Source organism: Corvus brachyrhynchos, unplaced genomic scaffold (assembly GCF_000691975.1).
Source record: "Corvus brachyrhynchos isolate BGI_N302 unplaced genomic scaffold, ASM69197v1 scaffold59, whole genome shotgun sequence".
Lineage (NCBI taxonomy): Eukaryota > Metazoa > Chordata > Aves > Passeriformes > Corvidae > Corvus > Corvus brachyrhynchos.
In genome coordinates this window covers 3531502-3542726 of record NW_008246054.1, presented here as the reverse complement: position 1 = coordinate 3542726, position 11225 = coordinate 3531502, and the positions used below count along the sequence as shown (strand labels likewise).

The 11225-nt window shown below is 42.2% G+C and overlaps 1 protein-coding gene across 1 annotated transcript; it reads left to right on the top strand.

The window, feature by feature from the left end:
- Positions 1-289: 289 nt before the first annotated feature.
- On the top strand, positions 290-10038 carry WDR5 (WD repeat domain 5). The gene is made up of 13 exons (XM_008642173.1): positions 290-480; positions 1304-1412; positions 2694-2767; positions 3694-3783; positions 4358-4447; positions 5127-5210; positions 5997-6052; positions 6206-6252; positions 6403-6478; positions 6825-6858; positions 7574-7648; positions 7925-8012; positions 8928-10038. The coding sequence occupies exons 1-13, from the start codon at positions 400-402 to the stop codon at positions 9026-9028; spliced, it is 1005 nt and encodes a 334-aa protein (XP_008640395.1). The 5' UTR covers positions 290-399; the 3' UTR covers positions 9029-10038.
- The last annotated feature ends 1187 nt before the right edge of the window (positions 10039-11225 follow it).

Sequence of the window (11225 nt, the reverse complement as noted above, 5' to 3'; positions counted from 1 at the left end):
AGAAGTGTTTTGGGGTCTGTGATATGAAAACCCTGCCACACCTCAAAGCTATTGTGCTGTATTTCTGTTTGGAAAAAGCTTTCCAAGAAGTGATCAAAGGCCGTGGCTTGAGTTCTTGGTCTTGTACATAAGTAGGTCTGAAGGCCTAAAATACTGCTGTATTGCTCAACAGATAATAAGTAGGGGTTTTCATACTGGTTTCTGGCAACCTGCACTTCGACCAATCTCACTTTTGTGCATGCTGAGAATCTTTTTGACAGCTAATGAGAATATTTTGTTTTTCTTCCAGGTTTTCCTTTCAGCGCGGTTCTCCTCTCGGTGGCAAGAGCTGCCTTTTGAAGCAGCACATTCATTCTCTCCTTCAAGCACCCATAAGTCTCATTTGCCAGCTCCAGAACCATGGCAACAGAAGAAAAGAAGCCAGATGCAGAATCCACCAAAACACAATCTACTCCTTCCTCCTCGACCAATCAGAGCAAGGTGTGTGTGGGGCTCCAAAAAAATATCCCTGTAAAAACACCTGGAACTACCTCAACACTGAGCAGCCAGGCCAGAATCAGGGATTTGGATTCTCCTGCAGATTAAGATCTTTTCCATGTGTCTGCTTCTGCTGGTGTCTTATGCTGAGGGTTTTATGGGAAAAGGGGATGGAGTGCAGGCTCTGCTGTAATGCTAAGGGGTTTGGGGAAGTTCTCACTGGTGAAATACTTCTTGTCATTTTGAGCATGACAAAGGCTGGCTGTTTGTATCCTTGGAATGCCTGGAGGTGGCTGGAGAATTGCTGAATCTGTAGTTGTGGAGTGGGGAAACAATTATTCAGGTTCTTTAAAGCCTGAAGATGTTCAAAGGAGGTATTATTGTCTAACCATGAAGCTTTTTCAAAGAGTGGAAAAGGGCAGAAGTGGGATTTTAGGGGCATGGAGGAATTGGTCCGTGGTTTAATTCATGATCAGGGCAAAAATGCAAACACTTAAAAGCACTGCACAGATCAATATCGAGAGTGTTACTTGGAAGTGCCAGGCACTTTGTGGCTGGGCTGTTGGATTATTCTCACCTGTTTGTTACTGCCTTGGATGAAATTCATCTCAAGGGTGACTTGGTGTTGTGCTTGAAACAGTCAGGCCCCAGACTGAAAGGTTGTTTGGTTGGTTTGGGTGTTTTTTGGAGGGGACTGGGAATGTGAACGCTGGAATCTTCGTTAGGGTGAACACCCATGTGGTCCATTCCTCTGTACTGATCAGAGCTGGCCACTGAGGTACTAAATTTGGAATTTAACTCATTTATACGTATTTTTTTCTTACAGCCTGCCCCAGTAAAGCCAAACTATGCTCTCAAGTTCACGTTAGCAGGACACACAAAGGCAGTGTCATCAGTCAAGTTTAGTCCTAACGGAGAGTGGCTTGCCAGCTCCTGTAAGTATTGCTTGCTTTTATCTCATTTCAAACACAAATGTGGGCCTTGCAGAAGGGCCTGTCTGCAGTGCTACCTCCATCAGGGACAGGAGGGGTGTCACGTCACAGTTTTTCTTAAAAGAGTGATACCAAAGCTGTCACTGTTTGAGATAATTTAATTTCTGTTACTTTGAGTACTGGGTCTTTGCATTGCCAGGAGAACCGTCACCTGTTCAGCTTTCTTTACTGAGCAAATGGGCAAAAACCAATGCAGGGTTCTTTCCTTGTGCTTTTCTGTATCACTAACAGCTTAAGCTTGTAAATTAAACTTTGTGTACAGTATCTGCAGGCCAAACTTTCCTCTGGGAAATGCGGAAAGTGCTCCTGGGCTGCAGAGTTGGACACACAGGGCTGGCCAGTGCTCTGTGCTGTGTGTCTGTGGTGGTTGGCAGTCAGAGGCTTTGATTACTCCAGTGAAGTGCAGAAGGTTGTTATAGATAATGTTTCACTTCTTGCTCTCTTAAGTGATAGAACAAGTCCCCTTCCTGCCAGCTTTGGTATTTCATAAGAGTTTTTTTGGTCTTCAGCACTTCCTGACAGCTTTGCCTTGAAAATGTGTTTCTGTGACTGTCAGTGATCCAGGGAGGATCCACGTGTAAGGAAAGGCCAGTTGGAAATTGTTGACTGTGATGGTGATGGCCACTGGAACATCTTCCAGACGTGGGAATTAACTTGGGGCTTAACTGCAAACAGACTCAATAGGATCAGTGTGCTGTGCCATATAAATGGTTACAGTGTCCCCATCAGAGTCCCCCTCCCCTCTCCCCTGAACATGTTTTCCAAACTCTGTATCTGGCAAACGCCAACTTTTTTCTCTGGCTTGTTTTGCAAGTTACCATGGATAATATGTTTGGGTTTCTGCAGGCATTCATTCAGTCCAGCTTGTGGTGTAATTATTGTTCTTTTTGGGGCAAAAGCCTTTCAAGCATTCCCGTGGACCAGCACTACTTTTACAACTAGCAATCTAAAACAAAAGTAGAAACCCAAGTTGTCATGAGAGAAACTAAAGCTGCTGGAGTCTCTCTGCATTCCAGGCAGCTTATGTAACCTCAGCTGCTGCAGAGTGCTGTGTAGGAAGCTGTTCTTCACCAGTTCCATATCACCTTCTTCCCTGAGGTCTGCCTGGGGAGGGAGAACTGCCCAGGGTCTGCAGAGACACAGTGAACTTATTTCCTTCCACCTGGAAGGGACAGCTCTGCTAGTGCTGTTAATTAATCTCTGAACTGGCACATTCTTTTCCAGCTGCTGACAAACTCATTAAAATTTGGGGAGCGTATGATGGCAAGTTTGAGAAAACAATATCTGGTCATAAGCTGGTAAGTACCAGGTGATTACTGTGGGAATTTACCTGGGAAGAATTTTGCTTTCTTTTTCCTAATTCAGAAATTTCCATTCTTGGTTAGTTTTACTTGTGCAGAAGGTTTGTTCTTCAGTCTTACTTTGTAGTTTTTTGTTTATACAGCCCAGTGCAACAGCCTGGAATTGCTGGAGTAATATCGGGGCAGGCTGGGAATATGGGTGGAGTGCAAGCTGATGATGGAACACCTGCATTCCCACTGCCCAGCCAGCTTGCTGTGTCCCTGCATTTCAGGAGAACCCACCTCAGACACAGGGCAGAACATTCTTGGGTGAAAATCCCTATGAATTCTGACACTGTATCCTGTTCCATCTTTCCTTTGTATAAGGAACAAAACACTTGCCTTTTAAGGAAATTAAATTTTTCTTGTGGGTTTGCCTACATAAACACAACACTTACTCATTCTGCAAAGTTCTAAAGAAAACAAAAGACTCCCAAGCCCTTTGGTTTTCTTTTTTTTTAAAGTTTCTTCCATGCTGAAGTTTCATGAGCAAAAATGAAGATTTATCAAAAGAAAAGCCACTGGAATATTCTCCAGCCTCTGGGGACTTGGACTGTAAAGAGCAGCCATTTGTCATGAAGAAAAGCCACTTACTCAGATTAATTTATTAACATTCTATTTAGGAATTCTAACAGAGGGGTTTGGTGGCCACAGTAAGAACTGTGTGAACAAGCTGCTGATGTTCTCAGAGTCTGTGGCTCAGCTTAAAATGAACACGTGCCAGATGAGCTCTTAGCCCAGCGAAATCATTGAATTCCTGACTCTCAGTGCTGAATTTTCATTCAAGCTTCAGCTGGGAATGTAATCTGCAGTCTGGGTTTTCCACTTTTCTGTGTGGCTGAACAAACAGAGCTGAGAAGAGAATTGTTTTCCTTTTGTTTTAGGGGATCTCTGATGTTGCTTGGTCATCAGATTCCAACCTCCTTGTCTCTGCCTCTGATGATAAAACTCTCAAAATATGGGATGTAAGCTCGGTAAGGGCAGGAACTATTATTTATTTACCTTCCTTTTCTCCTATATTGGCTTCTTGTTCCTGCTTTGTGTTCCTGCTTATAACAAGCTGGTGAATGGGCTGTGAGGATGAATGAATTGTGCTGTCTGCTCTTGGAAAGAGTGGAATGCTTGTGGGTACCACGAGGAGCCTGTTTAGTGCTCTGAGAGAGCACTAAAGCCTGATGATGGAGATAGAACCACAGCAAAAAGCCTCTCACATGAAACCTTTTTGTACCATAGCCACACTTATTTCTGCTTTTTCCCCCTTTCTCTGATGACAGAGAGGACTGGATAATTTTGGTTGAGTTTTGATTAGGGGTATTAAATTGTTTGGGTCCTCCTGAGCTGCCCAAACAGTTTGCACCTTGTCTGCAAACATGAAAAATGTTTCTTTCTTTCCTGTTTTGTTGCAGCTGGCCCTCTGCCCATCTAAATCTGGGGTTAGAGATGGTTTCTTTCTGTGCTGCACAGTGATTAACCTTAATGTGGTCTCTCTGGATGCTTTTATGGTGCTGGGTGATGCTGTGTATTTAACTCTGCTGAATTTTATTTCAGGGTAAGTGCTTAAAGACATTGAAAGGGCACAGTAACTACGTTTTCTGCTGCAATTTCAACCCTCAGTCAAACCTCATCGTTTCTGGCTCAGTGAGTGATTTTATGTTTTTTTTTCCTTTGTGGGAAGCAAGCACTGCACACTCTGTCACTCGTCACTAAAGGGACAGACAGGTTCTTTAGGGATCCTTGGCAGAATGATGATGGCATTAAATCATGGTTACAATTACAGCTTTATTTTCTTAACAGATTATTATGATTAGTGTAGCATGCTAATTTATGATTAGAGTGACACAGAATTTCTGCAAGCAGGATTGATGTAGTACAATTTATAAGTAGTGAATACAGAATTCATAATACAACTTATGGTTTCTAATCACCTGGATTCTGACTTACCTAAAGGATGACTTCTAATCACCTCTCCCTCTGCAGATTGGGTCAGATCATGGTTTGAAAACAGTATTAAATGAAAGAATATGAATCACACAGTCTGTTTCAATTGTGTTTTCCCTCACAAACACAGCTTGTAGTCAGGTGAGCTGTGCATCACCCCTGCTGTGCTTGCCTGGGGAAAAGCCCTTAATCCATCCTCAGCGTGCAGGTGTCCTACACGGAGACAAGGAATTCAGGGAGGTGTTCCCAGACTGCTGGTTGTGTCCTGGGCTTTCTGACCCAGCTGGGACAAGGCTCATGCTGTAGCCAAGCTATACCACCCTGAATGCCTCAAACAGGTGCTTCACCAAACCCCCTTGTGCCTCTTTTCCCTCTCCAGTTTGACGAAAGCGTGAGGATATGGGATGTGAAAACAGGGAAGTGCCTCAAGACGTTGCCTGCTCACTCTGACCCAGTTTCAGCTGTAAGTCCCTCCTGATCAGTGAACACTAAAAGGCTTGTTTTGTTTAGCAGAGCTCCTCTCCTGTCCCTGTTGAGGAGAGGGTTTGTGCTCTGTTACCAAACCAGCCTTACACAGCGTCCAGGCTGCGCTGTGGTTGTTGCTGGTTTGCTCAGTGGGAATGAAATGAGTGGTGCTTTCTCTAAGATCAGTGTGGGTTTTGGTCCTGGGTGTAGATGTGAATAGAGCAGAGGTGTGCCAGTCATGCCTGAGTGTCATTCTGGGACACAGATTTGTGGCACTTGATGCTCAGAGAGCAATCAGTGTTTGCCTTGTTTTAAATCTCATTTAATAGGAGAAACGAGCTTGGAATACGCCAATATCCATTGGGATTAAGGAAAACCAGAAGGTGTTTAACTCTTAATGTCTTTAAAATGAAGAACACTGAGAAAAATCTGAGCCTCACGAGCTGTGGCTGTTCTAACATGGTTGTTCTGCCGTGTGTAATAGATATTTCACACTTAATGTCTCTTAATAGTAATAATTCTTTAAAATAGCAGAAAAATGACCTTAAAACATATAAGGGGCTATATGAGAGGTTCTATTCCATGCCCTTACAATAATAAGGTTCTGTCCCAGGTTTGATACTGCTAATGCTGTCTGAACAGTGTCTGTGTGGTGATGTGTCCTTGGCTTCTGAAGAAACTTGTATTCCACATCAGAAGTGGAAAATAAGGAGCTTAAACATTTGAACTTTATGAGCATCCGTAAAGTTATTAGTTTTGATAATTAATATCAGTATTATTGCAGGTGCATTTTAATCGTGATGGATCCCTGATAGTGTCAAGTAGCTATGATGGACTCTGGTAAGTGGTTATTTCTTGTCTGCATCACTCTTCACACCTTTTGCATTCTAAAAATACTTTTTTTTTTTTAAAAAAAACCCTTGTATTTGTAATGTTAAAATGGTAACAAACACTTCAGACTCAATAATAATGATTTTTGTGTGCTTTTAACAGTCGAATCTGGGATACAGCATCAGGCCAGTGCTTGAAAACACTGATTGGTAAGCAGAAACATTTCTTGTCTGGGCTCTATTTTTCAAACAGATACTTTGTGTTTCAGTGAAACTGTTAAAAACGAATGTGAAAAGAAATGCTATCAGTGAGACAACAGAGCTGTGCACCTTGTAACACTGTTTTTAATTTTGCTGTAGATGATGATAACCCTCCTGTGTCTTTTGTGAAGTTCTCACCAAACGGCAAATACATATTAGCTGCAACTTTGGACAAGTAAGTATTAAAAAAAAAAGGAGAAAGCCACACAGAATTTAAATTTGGAGTATCAGATGATGCTTTATTTTGCTCTTTGGCTGCCATAGTAATGATAATACATGACTTCATATATAGTGTATTTTATGGAGGAGAATATGAATGGCATGGCAGTAAAATTGATACTTTGGGGTTAACTAACCCTGCATTCCAAAGCCAGGCTAAAATGATCCATGTAGATTTTTGGAACTCTGGTATGGAGAAACTTTTTTTCTGCTGCTAGGAACTTTTCAGATGGAAAAAAAAAACAAAACCACCAAAACACCCACCCAAGAACTAAAATCTTTGTTTTTCTTTTGTTTTCCAGCACTCTTAAACTTTGGGACTACAGCAAAGGAAAAGTAATTAATTCTCTCTCTCTCTATGTAGACTTAACTAAGCTTTAAGAAAACTTGGATTTTACATGTGATTTTTAAACTTAACCTATGAGTACTACAGAAAAAAAAAGTGTTAATAGCCCTTTAGTGGAGAGGACAAACTTTTAGCAGGGCCTGTTGAAACAGGACAAGGGGTAATGGTTTTAAAATAAAAGAGGGTGGATTCAGATTAGAAAGTTTCCTGTGAGGGTGGGGAGGCCCTGGCACAGGGTGCCCAGAGAAGCTGTGGCTGCCCCTGGGTCCCTGGAAGTGTCCAAGGCCAGGTTGGATGGGGCTTGGAGCAGCCTGGGACAGTGGGAGGTGTCCCTGCCCATGGCAGACCTTCAAAGGTTCCTTCAAACTGAAACCATTCTGTGATTCTCTGACTAAAAATCTCTTTGAAAAGAAAAAAAATGAGAATACTTGCCTTCTGCATAGCCCTGAGACATCAAGTACAGCAATATTTCTGCATTTTTCTCTTCATGAGCAATAAATTGCCTTTGATCTCTTTCACTGTTCTAATGGGACAAATGCAGGGCTTTGTTTTGTGTTCTAGGGCAGAGCTGCCCTCTGCATGCTCCAGATCAGTTGGCAGGGTGGGAAACACAGGCAGATATGTTTAGTCTTTTCTTCCCAGAGAGTTTGTCCTTGACTGAGAAAACTCCCTCCCAGCTGCATTCATGTGGCTCTTCCCTTGCAGTGCCTGAAGACGTACACAGGACACAAAAATGAGAAGTACTGCATATTTGCCAATTTCTCTGTCACTGGTGGAAAGGTTGGTGTTGATTTGATTATTTCTTTTTACTAATGTGCAGTTTTTACTGCTTCTCTCTGTAGATAAAAAGAAGATTTTGGGGCTGGAAACCTCCTTTGGTGGGTGCTGGTTCACAGGTTTCTCTGTCTCTAGGTGGGCCCACTGTCCCATTGCAGATTTCCTGACTTTTCCTCCTCCCTCCTTTCCCATGATAACAATGAAATGTTTATTGAGAAATAGCACTTGGATATGGCTCAGAAAGATTCAGATAATTGTGTTTTCTCTCTGCCCCTCCAGTGGATCGTGTCTGGTTCAGAAGACAACCTGGTTTATATTTGGAACCTTCAGACAAAAGAGATTGTACAGAAACTACAAGGACACACAGGTGAGGGAAAGATCTTGTTTTTATTGAAGTAATATCCGTCATATCAGGCTGAGTGAGGGCTTAGCCTGAGTATTTTCTCTCTGATACTCAGTTTTGACTGTCAGACCCATAAAGCCTTGACTGGCTGAAGCTTAATTGAACCCTGGGAGTTCGCTCCTTTTCATGAAGGGTGTTTATGGGCACTGAAAATGTTTTATTCTCCAGCAGTGAGAACTTTGACATCAGCTTACAAAGGAGATTTGCTTGAGCACAGAACTGGTCAAGATATCTAAGTGTCTCATAACATCAGTGACTTTGAATGGTCTGTTAACACCTTCCAGAGCTCAGCTCCAAAGGATAAGCATTGATGTGGACTGGAAACGTCTGTACATGTGCCTGGCCTTGAGCCATGAGCTGTCACCTGATGGGTACTTCAGTCTGAGTCCTGTAAAAGAGCAGAGTTTTAGCTGAAATCTCGGCGTGCTCAGTCCTTTGCATTGGGCTGCATCCAGTGATTTGGGCTGGATTCCAGTGATTTGGAGTGCAAGGAGGGCAGTGGCAGCAGGGTTTCTTTTTCAAGCTCTGAAGATGAAATGTTACCTAAGAATTGTTGGAAGTATGACAAAAAAACTGACCTGGGTTTTGATTCAGCCATGTCTGACATGATCTGATAAAAGTAAGAACTTGAATCTAGAGAATTCCCACATTTTGGAACTTGTCAAGCACTTTCCTCCTACCCTCAATTCTTTCCTGCTTGTATTTCCTCTCACAGAGGAGCAACAGTTGTAAGATATTTACAAATAACACATTTAATTCTGCTGCAGGGAAATAATAACTTGGCTTTGCTGTTTTAAAACACAGTTGCTAATTTTCAGGTATGCCTGCTATGAACCAGATTTAAATAATTCTATTTTTCTATCCTTTCTTTTTGCTCAGATGTTGTCATCTCCACAGCCTGTCACCCAACAGAAAACATCATCGCGTCAGCGGCACTAGAAAACGACAAAACAATTAAACTGTGGAAGAGTGACTGTTAAACGTTCAAGGATTGCTTTAGAGACTGTCAGGAAAAACAAAATAAAATGTTTTTAAAAAAATTATTAAAAAAAAAAACACCCATAAATCCAGTTTGGCAGGAAACCTGAAGAATATTTGATGAAGTGGTTTCTGTTAGTCGTGGCCCAAAGAAAACGTCTTAGCTCTGCTAGAGCCGGGCAACGTGGTGGAAAAAAAAAAAAAGATGCAGTGTCTCCTTTTCTTGCCTAATGTTTTGGCAGACAAATGGATGATTCTGACGTCGGGTCAGAAGTCTTGGACACCCCAAAGATACTGTATTTTCTGATGGCATTGCTTCTGGGCACTGTTGCTGCTTAAGGAAGAGCTGCCAGTCTACTTTGTACCAGTAAGTTAAGTCACAAGCCTAGAGATGTGTGGAATTTTTTTAAATATGTCTAATTTTTTTTTTTTTTAATTTTTAAATTTTTTTTTCCAGAATGTAGGTTCTAGTCTCTTGGGAAGTTTCTGTATTGTTTTAAATAGGAGTACTGCATCTTTAAGGGTGCTTCATTTTAAACACTCAGCTCAAACTTTGTGACCAAATAAAAACCATGCAGTTCCAGATTTCCCTCTTCCTGCCCCTGACTTGACTCCTGTGGTGGAATCTCTTTACCTTCTGTATAGTTGCTTACCTCTTGTTACGTGTGTTTAATAGATGCTGTTCTAGAGCAAAGTTACAGTTCTTCTGTTAACCATTAAAATGAATCCTGCTTGTAGTTGTTCTCAGCATATTTTAATTTTTTTTTTTTTTGCCTCTTCTGGTTCTAAAGCCAACTCACAGAACACTGTAAAGTTATTTCAATGTAAAAAGAAACGAACCCAGACTTTTTGTATCTTGGCAATCCATGGTATGAAGCTGTATTGCAAATGGCATGACTCTGTATCTATCTCAGCATTGGTATTTCTTTCCCTTTTTGTCATATCCATGTGGTATTTACACATCCAGAAAAAATACCATGTGCCATAATAAAAAGGTGGGATTTTATGTGTATGTTTGTGGTTACGAGTGTGCTCATGTGAAGTGTCTGTGTCCATGGAAGCTTCCCTTAAAAATATTTTTAGGGGGAAATGTTTTCTGTAGCAGCTCCATCCAGTGAGGGAGGATGAGGAGCAGCAGTGTGGAGAAAAAGAGGAACACGAGTCCACATTTATTTCATGAAGGTAAAAGGATCGAGCTGAAGGTGTCCTCAGCAGAGACAACATTGCTACACCCCCTCCCAGAGAGCTTTAGCCTTGCAGGATGGGCAGGGGTCCAGGATTTACCTTGTGCCAGTTAAGAAATGCAAGTTTTATTGCACCCACAGGGTTCTGCTGCAAGGGGATGTTTTGCTCCTGGTGAAGCAAAACCCATTTTTTTGGTATTGACCTCGTGTGCTTGGTAATAACAGAAAATCAATTACAGTCCAGACCTCTGGAGTGCTGCTCTGAGGCTGCCTTGCTTTGAAACCCTTGGAGAAAAAGAGCTGCAAGATACGAGGCATAGGTTTTCTTTTTAAAATATAAAAATAGAGTTCATGTTGAGCTGCTAAAATGGCTATTAATAATATCACTGCCTTTGGAGGTTTTTCATTACCCCCAGGAAGGGACGCTGCGTCTAGACTTGGTGTCACTGCTAAAATGATCAACTCATGATTTTTTGCAGTCTTGAAGGCCGGTGAAACTCTTCAATGCAAGATGGGGCCGTGCTGCTTTACAGCATGGAGAAGCTGGAATTTTATTCCAGCAAAGCATTTTAATGTTGATTCAGAAATACTTCCTGGCATAGTGCTTCTCATGTCCCTGCGTGTGAGTGGCTTTGCTGGCGCAGCTGTGCTGTCTCTCCCTGCCCCCTGAGCCACAGAGCTGTGGAGAAGAGAGATCAATTTTCTGCTATCACGAAATCTCTTGAACGCAGATAGAAAACCCCTAATGTAAAGGATCTGCTGTAAAGCTGCTCTTCATAAAGGTTGTGTTTAAATCCTTAATATCCCACCTGGGATTAATGCTGCGGCCTATTGGCATGAGCTCTACTTAGCTCTAATTCTGTGCAGCCTGGCATGGCTGTGGTGGTTTCAGGGCCAGGATTAACTCAAGCACAGGTCTGAAAACGAGGATTGTGCACTGGCTGGACGGGCTGCAGTAGGGGAGGTGTAACTTTATGTTAGGTGCGGGCTGAGAGGGGCTGGGGTGCGTTATAGC

Bases quoted from the DNA above. Each gene is read 5' to 3' on its own strand.
- WDR5 (XM_008642173.1), top strand. From the start codon at position 400: ATGGCAACAGAAGAAAAGAAGCCAGATGCAGAATCCACCAAAACACAA. The intron at 5,211-5,996 runs GTAAGTCCCTCC...GTATTATTGCAG, and splicing joins ACTCTGACCCAGTTTCAGCT to GTGCATTTTAATCGTGATGG. The intron at 6,479-6,824 runs GTAAGTATTAAA...TTTGTTTTCCAG, and splicing joins TTAGCTGCAACTTTGGACAA to CACTCTTAAACTTTGGGACT.